The sequence below is a fragment of the Bos mutus genome, chromosome 4 (assembly GCF_027580195.1).
Source record: "Bos mutus isolate GX-2022 chromosome 4, NWIPB_WYAK_1.1, whole genome shotgun sequence".
In the NCBI taxonomy this organism is placed as follows: Eukaryota; Metazoa; Chordata; class Mammalia; order Artiodactyla; family Bovidae; genus Bos; species Bos mutus.
Window position 1 is genome coordinate 11,524,114 of NC_091620.1, and position 17,648 is coordinate 11,541,761.

At 55.1% G+C, this 17,648-nt stretch overlaps 1 protein-coding gene across 1 annotated transcript; it reads left to right on the forward strand.

Moving 5' to 3' along the window:
- Nucleotides 1-897: 897 nt before the first annotated feature.
- On the forward strand, nucleotides 898-17,471 carry EPHB6 (EPH receptor B6). Its single transcript, XM_070369054.1, has 17 exons — nucleotides 898-1,195; nucleotides 10,298-10,488; nucleotides 10,757-10,821; nucleotides 11,063-11,816; nucleotides 12,523-12,678; nucleotides 12,954-13,295; nucleotides 13,403-13,527; nucleotides 13,718-13,880; nucleotides 14,117-14,231; nucleotides 14,468-14,520; nucleotides 14,791-14,910; nucleotides 15,030-15,277; nucleotides 15,532-15,705; nucleotides 16,213-16,362; nucleotides 16,582-16,775; nucleotides 16,900-17,055; nucleotides 17,163-17,471. The coding sequence occupies exons 2-17, from the start codon at nucleotides 10,389-10,391 to the stop codon at nucleotides 17,269-17,271; spliced, it is 3,024 nt and encodes a 1,007-aa protein (XP_070225155.1). The 5' UTR covers nucleotides 898-1,195; nucleotides 10,298-10,388; the 3' UTR covers nucleotides 17,272-17,471.
- The last annotated feature ends 177 nt before the right edge of the window (nucleotides 17,472-17,648 follow it).

Here is a 17,648-nt window from a genome sequence, read left to right on the forward strand (position 1 = left end):
GATGGGCACGAACATTTTTTTCCTCGCGGTGCCCTCCTCGGTTCCTCAACGTTTCCAGGCACCCGCAGCGAGGACCTCCCACCGCCTCTCACTGCGTGGGGAGGCTCTCTCTAGAGAGCGGACCAGGGAGGAGGCACCCAGAGGTGCAGCGACTTGCCCCGGTCGTGTAAGCGCCTGGCAGAGACTTCAGGACCTCCCCTTCCAGAGCCAGGCTTCCCTGCCCTTGGGGGGAGGATGAAGGGAGGGAGAGTGGAGTCAGAAGCCCCAAAGCCGAGCAAGACCCGGGGTCACCGGCGCCCAGAAGAAGGCTCAATCAGAGCCACTGTCAACCCTGCCTGCAGATCCAGCGCTCCCCAGCCCGCGCCCGCCCCCGCACCCTCCAGATTCTCAGTTTGTCTTTCCCTCCACCCACTTTCTTCTTTTTTTCTCAGCTCACGCCCACCTTAATTCAAATCTGAGTGGGAACTAAAACAGTGGGTTTAGTTCCTAGAGTTGAAGCAGAAGAGCAGGGGAGGCGAGGGGGCGAGGGGGCCCCTGCCCTGCCCTGCCCTGGGTACCAGTCGCGTTGCTCTCCGGCAGCCGGAGCCCGCACGCCCGCCCCGGGGTCTTAACACCCAGCTCCCGGCCGCCTGCCCCAGGCCCGGCCGGTTTTCATCCTCCGCGCCCACGTCCACCGGCCGGTCGCACGGGCGGGCCCCGGGCGAGCCCCGCGCCGCCACCCCGCTCTCCCCCGCGCGCCCGGGCCGCGCACTCGCTGCCGAGGCCCGGGAGGGCGGGCTGGGCGCCCCGGAAGAGGGGAGAGGGAGGGCGGCCGGAGGGGCCGGAGAGGGGCGGGCGGGGCTGGGAGGGACGCGGAGGGGGCGGGTCGGGCTGCGCTCGCTCCAGCCGCCGCTCGGGCGCAGAGCAGCGGGCGGCGAGCCCCGCGACCCAGCGCGGCTACGACGAGCGCGACGCGGGCTCCGCACCATCCCCGGCGCCCCGCCTCCGGAGCAGCCCCTGCCGCCGGCCGCCGCCCCCCGGCCGCCTCGCAGCCCTGAGACGCTCGGCGCCGTGTGGATCCTGGCCGCCGAGACGGGTGGGGGTCCCCGCGCCCGAGCGGAGACCCGGAAGGCGCCGGGAGAGCGCCCAGAGCCGCGGCTCCAGTGCGGGGCCTCGGGGAGGGCGCAGACCTGCGGAGCCTGCGGCCGGCGCGAAGGTGAGCCTGGGGGTCGCAGGCGGCGTTGGGGGGCGGGGGCCGGCGTCCCGGGGGACAGGGATGCAGAAGTCGAGGGCCCCTCCAGACAGGGCCTCTGCAGATCCCAGGGTCCTCCTGGCGGGCGCGCTGAGTATCCCCCACCCCACGCGAGAGCGAGGTTTGTGATGGGTGCGTAACTGGCCCACCTGGCTTCCACCCCACCCCACCCCTGCCTGTGCCCAGCCGTAGTGACACCTCCATAACCCTGCTGCTGCTGTCCCCCACTGTGTTTCCGGAGACACTTGGTTGGTTCTGACATCGGGGGTCCTGAGTTAGGGGTCCTGGAGGAGGCGGCTCCCAGCCTTCTGAAGAGGCTTGCCCACCCCCTCTGACTCCGATGGCATCTCTCCAATCCTAGTGGAGCTGGGAGGAGCATGGAGGTTGAACGGGCACCTGCCCCCAGCTCCCCGCAGCCTATCCTGCCTCCCACCGCCCTCACCACCCAGGAGCCCTGGAGTGGAGGGAAGCCTGGGTTCCTGCTCCCCAGCCCTGAACCCCAACTTGCAACCAAAGTCACTGCTCGCTGCTCCCGGACTCCACCTCCTCGCTTTACATCTGGGTGCGTGGCCCTGCCTGCCCAGCACCCGCACCCACCAATCTTGGCTGTCTGGCACCCTCTCTCCTCCCATCCCTGGGGGAGCTGGCAGGGGCCCAGCCTAGCTGATGTTGTAATGTCCCTGGCAGTGCCCAGGGAGAGAAGCGGCTGGGCCTGTTGCCAATCAGTTAACCCCGGGCCCTGCGCCCGCCTGGGCAACTTGACTCAGGCGCTAGAAAGGGGAGATGCTGGTTCGGTGGGAAAGGAGCTGTGGGACGTGGGCAGTGAAGGGCAACTGCCCAAGTCATGGGTGCTGGGGTGCTCAGATTTGCCAGGTACTGTTCAGAAGGGTGGCTGGGCTTATTCAGGGCAGTGCACATTTTTGGTGCAGAAAGATCAGGGTGAGGGCTCCTATGTACCCACCTAGTGGCCTAGGGAAGAGGACTCCTTCAGAGTCTATTGGTTCACAAGGGGCGCAAGAAGATGGCCAGCACTGGCGGCTCTCATCAGAGTGCAGGGGAGCAACAGGCAGTGATGGGCTGAGTGTGGGAAGGGCAGGACCACCCCTCCTTCCCCTCCCTGCTGATCACCGTCTCCAGACCTGGGCCCTGGGCCCTGGGCCCTGGGTCCCCAGCACACTCCTCACTAGGTGGAAAGGGGATGCTGAGGTCTGGGGGGGCTTTGAGCCTGAGGTTTCTCTTTCTCCTTGCTCCCCTTTTACTTTCCTCTCCTAGTCCAGGTGTTTCCACAGAAGCAGCTCCTGGGACAGAACACAGTTTAGACCCTGACTAGGGGCGGAGCAGGGACAGACCCAGGGTGAGAGGGTAGGGCTCATGGGTGTCTGCCACCAGTATGAGGACCACTTGGGATCTGCAGGGATGTGCTTGCTGTCACACACACACACACACACACACACACACACACACACACCTAGCACATACTCTCCTGCTCCACACCCGTCTCACCTCATATACACTCCATTACACACTCTCATACTTGAGCTCACAGGCACTGGTCCTGGCACTCATGGGCTTTCTTCCACCATCTTCCACTTACTCATCTCTCCTGCATATGTACCAATGGCCCCAACACCCTCCTTCATGCCCTTTTTCTGGGGCCACGCGTGTCCCCTGGCCCCCTGTCCCCCCCCGCCCCCGGCATGGTACAAGCCTGAGTGGCTCATTCTAAGTGGCTGTCTGGCTAGACCCAGACACTGCCTGCATCTTAAAATCCTCCCCCAGCTCCACAGCCAGCCAGGGAGTGGGAGGCACATTTCTCTGCATCTACGTGCTCTGGGGGACATTCTCTGGGGCTGCAGTCCTCCGGGGACCCAGCACTGTCCTTTGCTAGGTAATCCACGCATCAGCTTCTCCAGCCCCGGGCGGCAGGGGCTAGAGGCACCGGAGGAAAGCCACCTCCTCACTGTGGGCTCTAGATGTCTCTTTGAAGGCCACCGGGATCCTTTTTAAGGCGAGTGGCCGGAGCTCGGAGAGACAGCTACCGAGCCCATATCCAAGGTGGAGATTAAGGGCAAAGGCTGCAGCAGTAAGCTGAGCAAGGATTATCCTGGAATTTCCTGGGCGTTTAACAGCTGCAGAACAGGACAGAGGACAGGGCCCGTGGTCCTGAGCCCTCCCACAACGGCCCTGCGACTAACAGGTGTGCAGACCAGCTCAGCAACCGCAGAAGACACACCAGCCACTTAAAACCATTGGCCTCTTTGCCCTCGGGACCTCGTCTCACCCTGCTGGCAGGCAGGCTGCTCTGCCTCCCTGGGTTCACTGTTCATGCCCCGTGTGTGTTCTGAGCCTCTCTTTCTCTTTGAAGTTGCAGGCCTTGACATCACTGAGACATCGCTGATGTCATCAGTGCTTGGCATCACTGACAAACATGGCATTATCATGGGACAATTTCAATTTCTTGGGAGAGGAGCTTAAAGGGATAGAAGTTATTTTGCTTTTATTGTTGACATCCTTTCACTCATTCGTTCCCAGATCCTACTGCCTCTCTAGATCTGCTTTCACCAGATATCTGAAAATTTCTAGATATTTTGAAACCTAAAGGCCAAAGGCAGGGAGATAAATTGTAAAGATGTTATACTAATCGAGGTTTTATAAATATTTTCCTTTTTTGTTTAGATTCTGTGAGATTTTGCTTTAATTATCGAAATAAGATATGCTCATTGTGACAAGAAAAACAATTCAAGTATGTATAAGAGACAGTTCATAAGAGCCCCCCCACCCCCATCCTCCATTTCTGCCTCCTACAGTAACCAGTTTTAATGGCCCGATATATCATTTGCCATATCTTCCTCCAAGCTCATTGGCCTTATATTACTTAATTTTTACAAATTTGCTTTATGAATCCAGGTGCATAAATTATATTTAAGTCAGCTTGGTTTGTTCATAAATTTTCACATTTATCATTTTAATGTGAGCACAGTTAACTTTTTAAATTCTTACAGGTTTACTCATGTATTTTTAAATCTTTCATTTTTATAGAAAACAACTCTCGTAAGCTATGATTTATAAGCTAAGACTCTACACATCTTTAATCTTTGCCAGTTTGTGAAAACAAAATACAATCCCAATGTTACGAAACTGCCGTGTTTTTTGTAAACTAAAAAAAACGTAGCAAGCTTGTGGCTATAGTGTTCCTACTGTATCCAAAAGATAGAAAATGGTATAACCAGAAAAGGAGCTGAGACAAAAAAAAGGATCTGGTCATGGAATGCAGTTTTTATCACAAGAAACTTGGTCTAATCAGTTTCATTTTCTGAACTATCATTTTACATCCACATTTCTGCTGCTCCTGCTGTTTTTATTTTTAAAGCCAGTACACATCTGAAATGTGAATGTTTTCCTGATGGAGATAAGTCTTCTGCTTTTTCAGAGGTTAGAGGATTTCTAAACCCTGACCGATTCCTCTCCTGAGCTGGAGAAGACAGAGAAATCTCAAACAGGTTGAAGGGAAGAGAATGACGGGACCTGACCTTACGGAGGCCTGTCTCCCTCTGTGTGGCAGCCCGGATGTGATCGGCTGCTCCCAGGGCACCCTCCTGGACCAAATGCTGAAAGATGTCCTAGTCCTCAGCCATTGAAGGCACCTTTGAACATCAAGTTCTAAGTCTTGCCTGTTTTGTATTCCAGGCATGTGATGGAGCTGCGTGTTCTTGTCACTTACATTTCTGCCTTTGAATCTTGTTTCAAAAGAATCTGCAGTGGCAGGAATTAGTTGACAGCAGTTTCTCCATATCTTGATAATGTTACCTCTATCCTTATTTTTATCCTTGCCATAGAGATAGACTCAGTTTCTTTTTATACATTAAAAAATAAAAGACTTGGATTTATCTGGTTGGTTGGATACATAAGAGCCGACCTAACTTCCTAGTCTCACTCAGCAACAATTTTTTTCTGAAGAAACTTATTTATAACCATCCGTCTTCTGGATCCGAATCTAACCGAGGTCCTCATCAAACAGCAAAAGTACACTTCTGGGTACTTGAAAGTCCTCAACCATTTCTTTTTAATGAATACCTTTGTTCTTTGTAACATTTCAAAAAATTACTTGCAGCAATCTACATGTGATGTCTCTACTTCATTTTTTTTTTTTTTTTTTTTTTTCCTGATTCCTCTTGACATTAGCAAGTGAGTGGCTTTAGCTTGTTTTATAATTGCTTCTGTTCTTTTCTGGATCTTCTGGAGAGAGGCCAGCTTCATGTTGTCATCTAGATGCATACTAAAGCTATGTAGACACCCTATTGTAGCCACAAGCCATTTACTTGTATTGTGGGTCATCAAAGCAAATGCTTGGCCATTCATCTTCTAGTATGTTCCATGTTTCACAGCTGATGTGATTGGCAGTGTGCATCTTTTTCTCTCATGTTTCGCTGTCTCTCCAAAAATTCCCTGGGACATATCCAAAGTGTTCATTATTCCTTCTCCATGATTATTTGTCTAGCTATAAGTTTAAGAAGGCACACTGCTTATAGTTTCTTCTTTGTACAGACTCCAGATTCTATCCGTGTTCTGACTGAAAGAGGCTATTTTAAAGAATATCTGCTGGCCGAATGGTATAATAGCCTTCACTGTTTAAAGATGTCTTGCTGGCATTTTCAGTTCTTGATAACAGCTTTCCTAAAGACTCTGTGACAGAGAGTGGGACAGAATCTGGTCTGCTCTACTGTGTGAAGCATGTCTTCAAATTAAGCCATTAAGATTGGGGGTGGGGTGGTGGTATACCCACAACATGAATTAAATTACTTTAGGACATTTCTTAAGCAGGCATTGTGTTTTTTAAATTCTTTTTTTGTGTGTGTGTGCAAAATTGTCAGTTATTAGTTTTATGTTTGGATTGTGTAAGAGGACTGAAATACGGAAACTATCATTAAACAGCCATTGTTGATGGGACCATGCTTTTTACTTTACCATCTCCTGGTTCTTCTTTGAAACATTAATATAATCTGTGAATGATTTTTGTAGCATTTGGGACAGTATTGGCAAAGAACTTCTGCTTCTTAGTAATAATTTGCTGCTACTGCTGCTAAGTCACTTCAGTCGTGTCCGACTCTGTGCAACCCCATAGATGGCAGCCCACCAGGCTCCCCGTCCCTGGGATTCTCCAGGCAAGACCACTGGAGTGGGTTGCCATTTCCTTCTCCAATGCAGGAAAGTGAAAAGTGAAAGGGAAGTCGCTCAGTCGTGTCCGACTCTTCGCGACCCCATGGACTGCAGCCCACCAGGCTCCTCCATCCATGGGATTCTCCAGGCAAGAGTACTGGAGTAGGGTGCCATTGCCTTCTCCCATATGGAAATGATTCTTCCCCACCCCCACCCCAGCTTTAAGAAAGTGAAGTCACTCAGTCGTGTCTGACTCTTTGCGACCCCATGGACTGTAGCCCACCAGGCTTCTCCATCCATGGAATTTTCTAGGCAAGAGTACTGGAGTGGGTTGCCATTTCCTTCTCCAGGGGATCTTTCTGACCCAGGGATCAAACCCAGGTCTCCTGCATTGCAGGCAGACACTTTACCATCTGAGCCATACTGAGATACAATTGACATATAATATTGTGTAAGTTCAAGGTATACAAGGTGGAAATTTCCAGATGCTCCTTACTTGTTTCCATATGCCATAAACTGAACTCTTCATTTCTCATATGGTGTTCTAGAGGCCTGAAAGGTAAATTTTAGTGGCCACTTGGCAGACATCCACTCATGTCAGGCCATGCAGATGCACAAATGGTGTCTTTTCATGAAAATCACCTGGAGATAACGCTGAAGGCTTCAGCCTAGGCATACCCAGCATTAACTGAAAAAAAATGAGACTGGTAGGAATCAAATCATGATTTTCACCTTTGTCAAAGTAAAATGTCGTTTAGTAGTTTGGTCTCAGTTTCGTTGTGAAATGTGTACTTTTTTTGGTTCCAACTTCCAATTGGCTTTTATTTTTGCTTTCAATCTTTTCAGTCTTTTGAGCAACATGCCTCTTGTTTTCTTCTCAAGAGAAATCAATGGCCTCTACTTCTCTTGTCCATGCAACTCACAGGCTTTTGAGACTCAGTCATAGGGAGAGAGAGAGCTCGTCTTAGACCAACTGACCTTAGACCAACGAGCAAAGAAAGGTTTGAGCCCGTTTTCCTTCACCGTGACCCTGGAGGCAGCCACGACTCTTAGTCCTGTGTTTGTGAGCTGCAGTGTTGTGCTTCTAAAGGCTGGAGAATGTTTTATATAAAAACATAGCTTATCACATAGTCCTGACAAACCATTTTGAGGGCATGAACACTATTTTGATTCATTTTACTGAATAGTTATTATTTTTAGGTAATAATTGGAGAAGGAAATGGCAACCCACTCCAGTGTTCTTGCCTGGAGAATCCCAGGGACAGGGGAGCCTGGTTGGCTGCTGTCTATGGGGTCGCACAGAGTCAGACACGACTGAAGTGACTTAGCAGCAGCAGCAGCAGCAGGGCTTCCCTGGTGGCTCAGATGGTAAAGAATCTCTGTGCAATATGGGAGACCAGGGTTCAATCTTTGGGTCAGGGAAGATGCCTTGGAGAAGGGAATGGCAACCTACTCCAGTATTCTTGCCTGGAGAATTCCACGGGCAGAGGAGCCTGGCAGGCTATAGGCTATGGGGTCGCAAAGAGTCGGACTCGATTGAGCAACTAACACTTCCACTTTTCATTCAACAGTTATTATTTACAGATTTGAAATTTTGAAGATTTCACTGAAAAATAATATGCATGCAAGATTTTTATCATTAATAGTTTTATCTTAATTAATCAATTTATTTATGGCCATTTCCTTTGGCATGTGGGATCTTAGTTCCCCCACCAGGGATCAAACTCACACCCCCTGAATTGGGACCAAGGAGTCTTAAGCACTGGACCTCCAGGGACGTCCCAAGATTTTAAACTGTAGAAACTAAAGATTTATATAGCAACTTCCCTATCTATTTTACATATGGTAATGTGTATGCTTCAGTGCTTCCTCCCACCATCTCCTTACCCCTGTGTGTCCAAAGTCTGTTCTCTATGTCTGCATCTCTATTCCTGCCCTGCAAACAGGTTCATCAGTATCATTTTTTGTACACAGAGTACATCATGGTACTCTGTGTCAAGCTAGAAGGGTGGGATGGGGTGGTTTCTAGAGGGAGAGTACATGTGTATACTTATGGCTGATTCATTCAGGCAGAAATCAACACAATATTGTAAAGGAATTATCCTCCAATTAAAAATAAATTTCTAAAAACTGAAGGACAAGAAAAAAAAAATAAAGAGGATATGAGAGTAAATGCTTCTTGCATTATTCCTCATGCTTTCCCTCTCCCTTTCTTCCCAGCTTTTGTCTGCCTTTCTTTAAGATCCTTACATACATGTGTGTATGCTAAGTCACTTCAGTCATGTCTAACTATTTGCAACCCCATGGACCATAGCCCACTTGCCTTCCCTGTCCATTGGATTCTCTAGGCAAGACTACTGGAGTGGGTTGCCATGCCCTCCTCCAGGGGATCTTCCCAACCCAGGGACTGAACCTACATCTCCTATATTAGCAGATGGGTTCTTTACCACTTGTGCCATCTGGGAAACCCCTTTACAAACCTACGTATTATATATGTAGGGCCTTCTTAGGTTACCAATCAGGAGCATACTGTATATGACTCTGCAATGGACTATGTACTTTCACTTGGACATTATTTCCATATCAATACATAAACACTAGCCCTTATTCTTTTTGGAGGCTGTGCCATAATTTTTTTAGTCATCTTTCTATTGATGAACAGTTACTTTGCTGTATTTTCCCTTACCAACAATGATGCAATAAATATTCTTGTTTGAACATCTGTGCAAAGGAATCCAGGTATAGATACCTGAAGGACAAATTCTTAGACGTGAACCTGCTAGATAGACATCACCAATGGTCCTTCTAAGAGTATACACCAACTCAAGCCCACAAGAGTATACACCAACTCGAACCCACAGCGAATACAAGAGAGCCTGTTTCTCACACCACCTCCTACTCAGGCATTGTTAATTTCATAGAACAAATGACATGCCTCCCTTTCATTGTGAGTAAGCTAGGGAGCATCTTTATATACATATAAGGGCATGCATTTATTTTTCTGTAAGCCAGAGAAAAAACATACCGCTTGAAGAGAGAGGACCTAAATAGCTCTGTCCCTTCTTCATCCTGGTTGCTTTAACAGGCAGAATCTTTCTGCCTTTGTTCATTTTCGTGTCTGCTCTTGCACCCTCCCTCCCTTCATACCCACAGCTCTCCTTCTGCGGTCCCTCTCGCTTCACTGCCTCTCTGAAATGTCCTAGAGTGTCTAAGTCTGATGGGGGTTGGGAAGTGTTGGGGAGAGGGGACCGTGTGTCCCCCCAGGGAAGGAGTAGCTTGTAACTCCCCTGCTTTTAATGAGAAGCATCTTCTGACTTTCTATACAGGGCGGCCTTAGGAGGAAGAGAGGAGAATAAATGAAGAGAAAGAACTTGAATAGCTCCTTCCAGAAGAAAAGGGGTACAACTGGCTCAGAGCTACCCTGTGCTCTAAGTTCGTTTGTTGTCTAGCTCAGTCATGTCCAACTCTTTTGCAACCCCATGGACTGTAGCCCACCAGGCTCCTCTGTCCATGGAGATTTCCTAGGCAAGAATACTAGTGTGGGTTGCCATTTCCTGCTCCGGGGGATCTTGCTGACCCAGGAATCAAACCCGCGTCTCCTGCCTTGCAGGCAGATTCTTTATCACTGTGCCACCTGGATCAGGGAGGGCCATGAGCAACAGATGCTCAGAAATGGGTCACCTGCACAGTGTAGGAGGTAGACCGACTGGGCACGTGGTCCCCCAAAATGGTGGACTCAACACAGGTCAGGAGAGATTCGGCTTCCTGCTGGCCCCACCCATGGTTGGTGCTGGGGCACTTTGATAGCTTCAGGGGGAGACCCAGGGCCAGGTTTTGGAGGCTGTACCAACTGTGAAGCAATGTGGTTACTTCTTACTGGCCTCTTCTTTCCTTTGTATCTGGAAGCAGGCTTGGCTGCAGACTCCAGCCTTGCAAAGCAGCAGCCCCACTTGGGAGCAGGGTGGTGGCAGGGCCATGGTGGGAGCCCTGAAGATGCCTCATGGCTGCTGAGGGGGCTGCCCCATCAGGGAGCAGAGCGGCGGGCATGGTCGGCAGCCTGTGGGTTCTAGCCCTGGTGTCCTCAGTCCTGGCTCTGGAAGGTAAGCCGGGAGGGGAGACGGAAGAAGTCCACCTGCCAGTAGAGACCCAGCACATGTGGGAAGTAGGAAAGATTCAGAAGAGTGAGACATCAAGAGAGGAAAAGGGATGGGGAAAGTTTCAGAGAAGGGCTCCCAGGAGACAATCAGGCTCCTGTTGGTCAGTTAAATGAATCTGGGAGGAAAATTCTCTTCCCAGTGGGGCTGGGGTGGGCTTAGCCCTGCCAGCTGAAGGCCTGGCCGCTGAGTATCCCTTCTTGTCTCTGGGCAGAGGTGTTGCTGGACACCACTGGAGAGACATCTGAGATTGGTTGGCTCACCTACCCACCAGGTGGGGTGAGTATCACTCTTGCATTCTGAGCCTGTGCCCCTCCCCATGCTCCAATCAGAAGCTCCGTGATTCTGGGGAGGAAACCCTCAGTGGAGATGGCTGGGTTAAGAGGTCTACCCTCCAGAGGAAGAGGACTTTTAGGCATCCTCAGTGGCTTTGCATGTGCTTAATTCTAAGATGGGCTGGAAGGGATATGCCCCGCCTCCCTGCCCCCTACGGACCCACCTCTGTGGTTCTCCCCTGCAGTGGGACGAAGTGAGCGTTCTGGATGACCAGCGACGCCTGACTCGGACCTTCGAGGCATGCCACGTGGCCGGGGCCGCTCCAGGCCTGGGGCAGGACAACTGGCTGCAGACACACTTTGTGGAGCGGCGAGGGGCCCAGCGGGCGCACATCCGACTGCACTTCTCAGTGCGGGCCTGCTCCAGCCTGGGCGTGGCGGGGGGCACCTGCCGGGAGACCTTCACGCTTTACTACCGCCAGGCCGAGGAGCCCGACGGCCCCGACAGCATCTCCTCCTGGCACCTCAAACGCTGGACCAAGGTGGACACGATCGCGGCGGATGAGAGTTTTCCTGCCTCCTCGGCCTGGGCGGTGGGCCCCCCGCGGGCCGGGCAGAGAGCGGGGCTGCAGCTGAACGTCAAGGAGCGGAGCTTCGGGCCCTTAACCCAGCGCGGCTTCTACGTGGCTTTCCAGGACACGGGGGCCTGCCTGGCCCTCGTGGCGGTCAAGCTCTTCTCCTATGCCTGCCCCTCTGTGCTCCGTGCCTTCGCCTCCTTTCCTGAGACGCAGGCCAGTGGGGCCGGGGGCGCCTCCCTGGTGGCGGCCGTGGGCACCTGTGTGGCACACGCGGAGCCGGAGGAGGATGGAGCAGGGGGCCAGGCAGCGGGCAGCTCCCCCAGGCTGCACTGCAACGGGGAGGGCAAGTGGATGGTTGCCGTCGGGGGCTGCCGCTGCCAGCCAGGGCACCAGCCTGCGCGGGGAGACAAGGCCTGCCAAGGTGAGACCCCACTCCCTTGTACTTGAGATCGCTCCTGAACGGGTCCACACTTCATTTTGTACCCCCACCCCCGCACCCCACACACACAAAGGTCAACAATAAGCTGTTTTAGGAAAGGACCCTTGTTTTCTCCGGATTTATTTCCTAAAGCACCCAGGCTTGCTTTCGTCCACTCATCTGAAACTTCTGGAACATTCTGGAGAATTCCACAGCACTTGCTGGGGCTCCCAGGGCTACAGGCCTCTGAAGGGATGGCGATGAAAGGCATTGAACTCCTGGGCTGTGGTGGGATGGGGCCCTTTGTCTGTATTTGCTGTCTAGCTAGGGATGGATCATCCCATGGCCAGGATCCTCCTGGGAGGCATTGGGTACAACTGAACAGGGTGATTCTGCTGTGAGTGCAGGCTGCAGGCGGCCTCTGCAGACAGAGGTTGTGCAGGCAGGCCACGCCCTGCCTCTAGTGCCTGGCCTGCTGCAGCCCCCACCACACAAGACTTTTTCCATCAATGGAAATGTAATTCTGCCCCCAGAAAAATGGCAGAAGTCGTGTCAGGGTCTGCCCGAAGGAGGCAGAGAGGGAGGAGAGGGGTGAGGAGGAGAGGCAGATCTCGGGAGGAACCCCAGGCCTGGGGGAATGGCAGTGCCAGTGTTGGGGGGGCTCAGGATGGAGAGTGGACCTGAGGCCACTCCCTCCTCTGCCCCTTAGCCTGCCCTCGGGGGTCCTACAAAGCCTTGGCTGGGAATGCCCCCTGCTCACCATGCCCTGCCCGCAGCCACGCCCTGGCCCCTGCGGCCCCTGTGTGCCCCTGCCTGGAGGGCTTCTTCCGGGCCAGTTCAGACCCCCCAGAGGCTCCCTGCACTGGTGAGTTCCCAACCTACCCCAGGGATGGAATCGGGATGCAGTGGGGCCAGGAGAGGGTGAGCCTGAGGGCAATGGGGTGGCTGGTTGGCATTTGCAGTGACTTTTTCCTCCTCTGTCCTTGCTTTCCTTCCCCACCACTTTTCCCTGCTGCTCCCCTCCCGGCCCACCTTGGTTCCTCCCTCCACTGTCTCCTTCCTTTTTACTTTCCCCATCACCTCCACCCCACAACTCCCTACTCCCGGCCCTTGTCCGCCTCATGCGCGCTGTCTCCCCAGGCCCCCCGTCAGCCCCCCGGGAGCTGTGGTTCGAGGTGCAGGGCTCCGCCCTCATGCTGCACTGGCGCCTGCCTCGGGAGCTTGGGGGCCGCGGGGACCTGCTTTTCAACGTGGTGTGCAAGGAGTGCGGAGGGGCCGGGGGCCAGGGCCCTTGTCGCCGCTGTAGGGACGAGGTGCATTTCGACCCCCGCCAGAGGGGCTTGACCGAGAGCCGCGTGCTCATCGGGGGGCTGCGGCCACACGTACCCTACATCCTGGAGGTGCAAGCTGTCAACGGGGTGTCGGAGCTCAGCCCTGACCCTCCCCAGGCTGCAGCCATCAATGTAAGCACCAGCCACGCAGGTGAGCCTCAGCCACCCCAAGCTTCCAGTCTCCTCCTTAGAATGCCCCCGTGCCCCACTCCTGCTCTCCAGCCCGTGGAAACCCCACTAATGTCACCCCCACGCCAGTTCCCTCCGCAGTCCCTGCCGTGCACCAGGTGAGTCGCGCCTCCAACAGCATCACTGTGTCCTGGCCACAGCCTGACCAGACCAACGGAAACATCCTGGACTATCAGCTCCGCTACTATGACCAGGTAGGGAGCAGAGGGCACCCCTGGTGGGGCTGGTGGGAGGTTCCAGGGGCCCCACAGTGGGGCGAGAGGTGGGGGGACCGGAGGGGTGCCTCAGGACCCTGCAGCAGGGGAGTGAGGAATGTGGGAGGCGGGCAGGGGGGACCAGGACCCCACGGCCGGCAGGGAGTGAGTGGCTGTCGCCCCTCTCCAGGCAGAAGATGAATCCCACTCCTTCACCCTGACCAGCGAGACCAACACAGCCACCGTGACCAAGCTGAGCCCCGGCCACATCTACGGCTTCCAGGTGCGGGCGCGGACAGCCGCGGGCCACGGCCCCTATGGGGGCAAGGTCTACTTCCAGACGCTGCCTCAAGGTGAGGGGAGGCCTGGGTGGGGTGGGGGCAGCCCGAAGGGATGGTGAGGAAGGGCTTGGGGCCCATCCAGACCTTGAACCTTCACCCCGACCCTCCAGACCAGGAGAGTATCTGCCCCTTGATCTTCAGTTCCATGGTGGGGTGGGGGGCGGTGCAGGTAGGTGGTTGCATGAGGGAAGGATGCTCCGGCATGTGAGATCTTACTCACCTGTGCCCCTGGGTGGCTGGTTCTCCAGGTGAGCTGTCCGCTCAACTTCCTGAGAGGCTTTCCTTGGTGGTTGGGTCCATCCTGGGGGCGCTGGCCTTCCTTCTGCTGGCGGCCATCACCGTGCTGGCTCTCGTCTTCCAGAGGTGAGCCCCTCCCCACCATGGCCAGGTACCATTCCCTCCACACGGCCCCAAGTCCTGACAGCCCTGGAGTTCCCCAGGGAAACCCCCACCAGCATCCTCTACCCCCAGCAGCCCCCGGCCCCTGGGTCTGGCTGTCTCCCACCCCCGAGCCCTGGCAGGACCTTGGCCTCTGCGGGGTAGACTGGGGAGGGGACAGATGGGAGTGTGACTGCAGGACTGTGGTTTTTGTCCCCCAGGAAGCGGCGTGGAACCGGCTACATGGAACAACTGCAGCAGTACAGCAGCCCAGGTTGGGGTGGGGCCAGGAAGTGGGGGGCGGAGGAGTTGGAATCAGAACGGCCTGAGAAGGAAGGATGAAGACCCCAGAAGTGGGGCAGGAGGGGGCGGAGGAATGGGGCAGTGAGTCTGGGACAGCTGAGAACTGTCCAGGGGTACCCCCAGGCAGGGCCCGGCCCCCCGGTTTGCGGGCAGCTCCTTGGCGCTGTCTTTGGAAGTGAGAGAGCAAGCCTGGGGTGTGTGAACACGTCCCCTCTTCATGGACCACCCCCTATGCCTACAGGGCTCGGGGTGAAGTACTACATCGATCCCTCCACCTACGAGGACCCCTGTCAGGCCATCCGAGAATTTGCCCGGGAGGTTGACCCCACGTACATCAAGATCGAGGAGGTCATTGGGGCAGGTACCGCATGGGGGCAGAGGAGGGCATGGAAGGGGGTCCCAGGAGGGTCCCTTCTGAACAGGGTAGGACACCTCGAGTCCTTCCTGGGGATCCCCCTCAGCCTGCACCTGCTCCCACAGGGTCCTTCGGGGAGGTGCGCCGGGGCCGTCTGCAGCCCCGGGGACGGCGGGAGCAGGCCGTGGCCATCCAGGCCCTGTGGACCGGAGGTGCTGAGAGTTTGCAGATGGCCTTTCTTGGTCAGGCTGCCATGCTGGGCCAGTTTCAGCACCCCAACATCTTGCGGCTGGAAGGTGTGGTCACCAGGAGTCGGCCCTTCATGGTGCTGACGGAACTCATGGAGCTGGGCCCCCTGGACAGCTTCTTGAGGGTCAGTCAGGCTGGTGGTGAGGCGGTGCTGGCGAGGGGAGGCTTGGGCCGGGAAAGCGGGCAGTTCTTAGCTGTCCGGGACCCACAGCCCCATCCCTCAGCTCCCTCCTGCCCCTGCCTCTGGGGTCTTCAGCCTTCATTCTCAGGCCATTCTGATTCCAAATGGCCCTTGCCCTTGGGTGCCAGTGTGTCTGTGTGATGTGTCTAGGTACCCCCCTGCTTTTGCTGACCTCTGTCCCCCCCACCGTCCCCTAGCAGCGGGAGGGCCAGTTCAGCAGCCTGCAGTTGGTGGCCATGCAGCGGGGTGTGGCCGCTGCTATGCAGTACCTATCCAGCTTCGGCTTCGTGCACCGTGCACTCTCTGCCCACAGCGTGCTGGTGAACAGCCACCTGGAGTGCAAAGTGGCTCGTCTCGGCCGCAGTCCTCAGGTGAGAGCACAGCCTCGGGGGCCCGGCCTCTCAGGGGCGGGGGAGGAGGTTGCTGGAGGACAAGCTGGGACCAAGGGCGGTGGGTGCCTCAGGTGGCAGACCTTAGAGTCTGAAGGGGCGGAGCTCACCTGGGTGGTGGAGCGAACCCCGGGCGAAGGGGCACAGCGGGACGTCAGGAATGGACTAAGCACACTGAGGGAGAGAGGGGAGTCCTCCTAGGACCACCTCCTGCCCTTCCCTAATGCTGACCAGTGTCAGAATCCCTGGGTACCAATCCACACACCACCTTCAAGCTCTGTGACTTTGCACAAGTTTGTATTTCTCTACGTCTCAGCCTCTGTACCTGCAAAATGGAGACAATGCCGTCCGTGATACAGGGTCATTACAGGATTAAACGAGATGCTTGCTGTGAAACCCTTGATGCACATCTGAGCACTTAGTAGTTGATCAGTAACTAGGACCATGGCTCTGATTATTGCTATTGTTACTTTCAACCCTACCCCTCAGGGCCCAAGTTGTCTGCTTCGCTGGGCGGCCCCAGAGGTCATCACACACGGGAAACATACAACATCCAGTGATGTCTGGAGCTTCGGGATAGTGATGTGGGAAGTGATGAGCTATGGAGAGCGGCCCTACTGGGACATGAGTGACCAGGAGGTGAGCTCATGACCTGGACAGTGATGATTCCCCACCCCTGTCCGTCCAACCCACCAGCCTCACAGACTCAAACATTCGAAGCCCTCCATCCTGGAATACATTCATGTTCTAAGATCTCATGGGTCTCATAGTTTCTTTCCAACCTCATGCTTACCTAACGATACATTCCTTTCCACTAGCAATGGCCTCTAAGCACCATCTTCTTCCTCTAATCCCCAGGTGCTAAATGCAATCGAGCAGGAATTCCGGCTGCCCCCGCCTCCAGGCTGTCCACCTGGACTGCACCTGCTTATGCTGGACACTTGGCAGAAGGATCGTACCCAGCGACCTCACTTTGACCAGCTGGTGGCCGCATTTGACAAGATGATCCGCAAGCCAGACACTCTGCAGGCTGGCGGGAGCCCCGGGGACAGGTCTGGAGCTTTGGCGTTAGAGCCCGGGACAGCCAGGGAGGGTTGATGCAGACCCACAAAGGAAACTGAGGAGAGGGGACAAGGATGAAGAGGAGACTTTGACCTCCCTGCCCCGCCCTCCCAGACCTTCCCAGGCCCTGCTGAATCCTGTAGCCCTGGACTTTCCGTCTCTGGACTCCCCTCAGGCCTGGCTCTCGGCCATCGGCCTGGAGTGCTACCAGGACAACTTCTCCCAGTCTGGCCTCTGCACCTTCGGTGATGTGGCTCAGCTCAGCCTGGAGTAAGCCGGGAGAGTCTGGGAGGGGAGCCTCGGCCCAGGGCCAGGGGTGGGGCCTGGGGTCTTGGAGACACAGGCCCCGATTTTTTTTCCCTTCTGTCCCCCTCTAGAGACCTGCCCGCCCTGGGGGTCACCCTGGCTGGCCACCAGAAGAAGCTGTTACACCACATTCAGCTCCTGCAGCAGCACTTGAGGCCACCGGGCCCCGTGGAGGTCTGAGGTCTGGGGGGGAAGCTACGACGTGAGGATGCCTGTAACCAAGTCCTGGATGAGGGTCCCAGGGGGGCCAAGGGAGATGTGAGCCCGGCTCCACGCCTGCCAGCCACACACTAAACCCAACCCTTGGGGCACCGCCCTGCCGGGTCTTACACTGCCCTCCCCACATTAAAGGGAAAGAAGGGATTTTGCACATCGGAGTGGTGGTGAGGCCCTGTGGTCTGAATGGAAGGGGTGGGAGACCCCACCACAGAGAAGGCTGCAGGAGGAGAGGAGAGGAGAGGCGAACAGGAAGTGACTTTATTGGAAGGTGGAAGGTGGTATCACACCCCACACCCTCCCAGCGGTACCCATCTGCTCGGTACACCTCCCGAACCTCC

Coding starts and splice junctions, on each gene's coding strand:
- EPHB6 (XM_070369054.1), top strand. CDS start 10,389: ATGGCTGCTGAGGGGGCTGCCCCATCAGGGAGCAGAGCGGCGGGCATG. Junction 13,528..13,717: donor AGCTCCGCTACTATGACCAG/GTAGGGAGCAGA, acceptor GCCCCTCTCCAG/GCAGAAGATGAATCCCACTC. Junction 16,776..16,899: donor GGCGGGAGCCCCGGGGACAG/GTCTGGAGCTTT, acceptor CCGCCCTCCCAG/ACCTTCCCAGGCCCTGCTGA.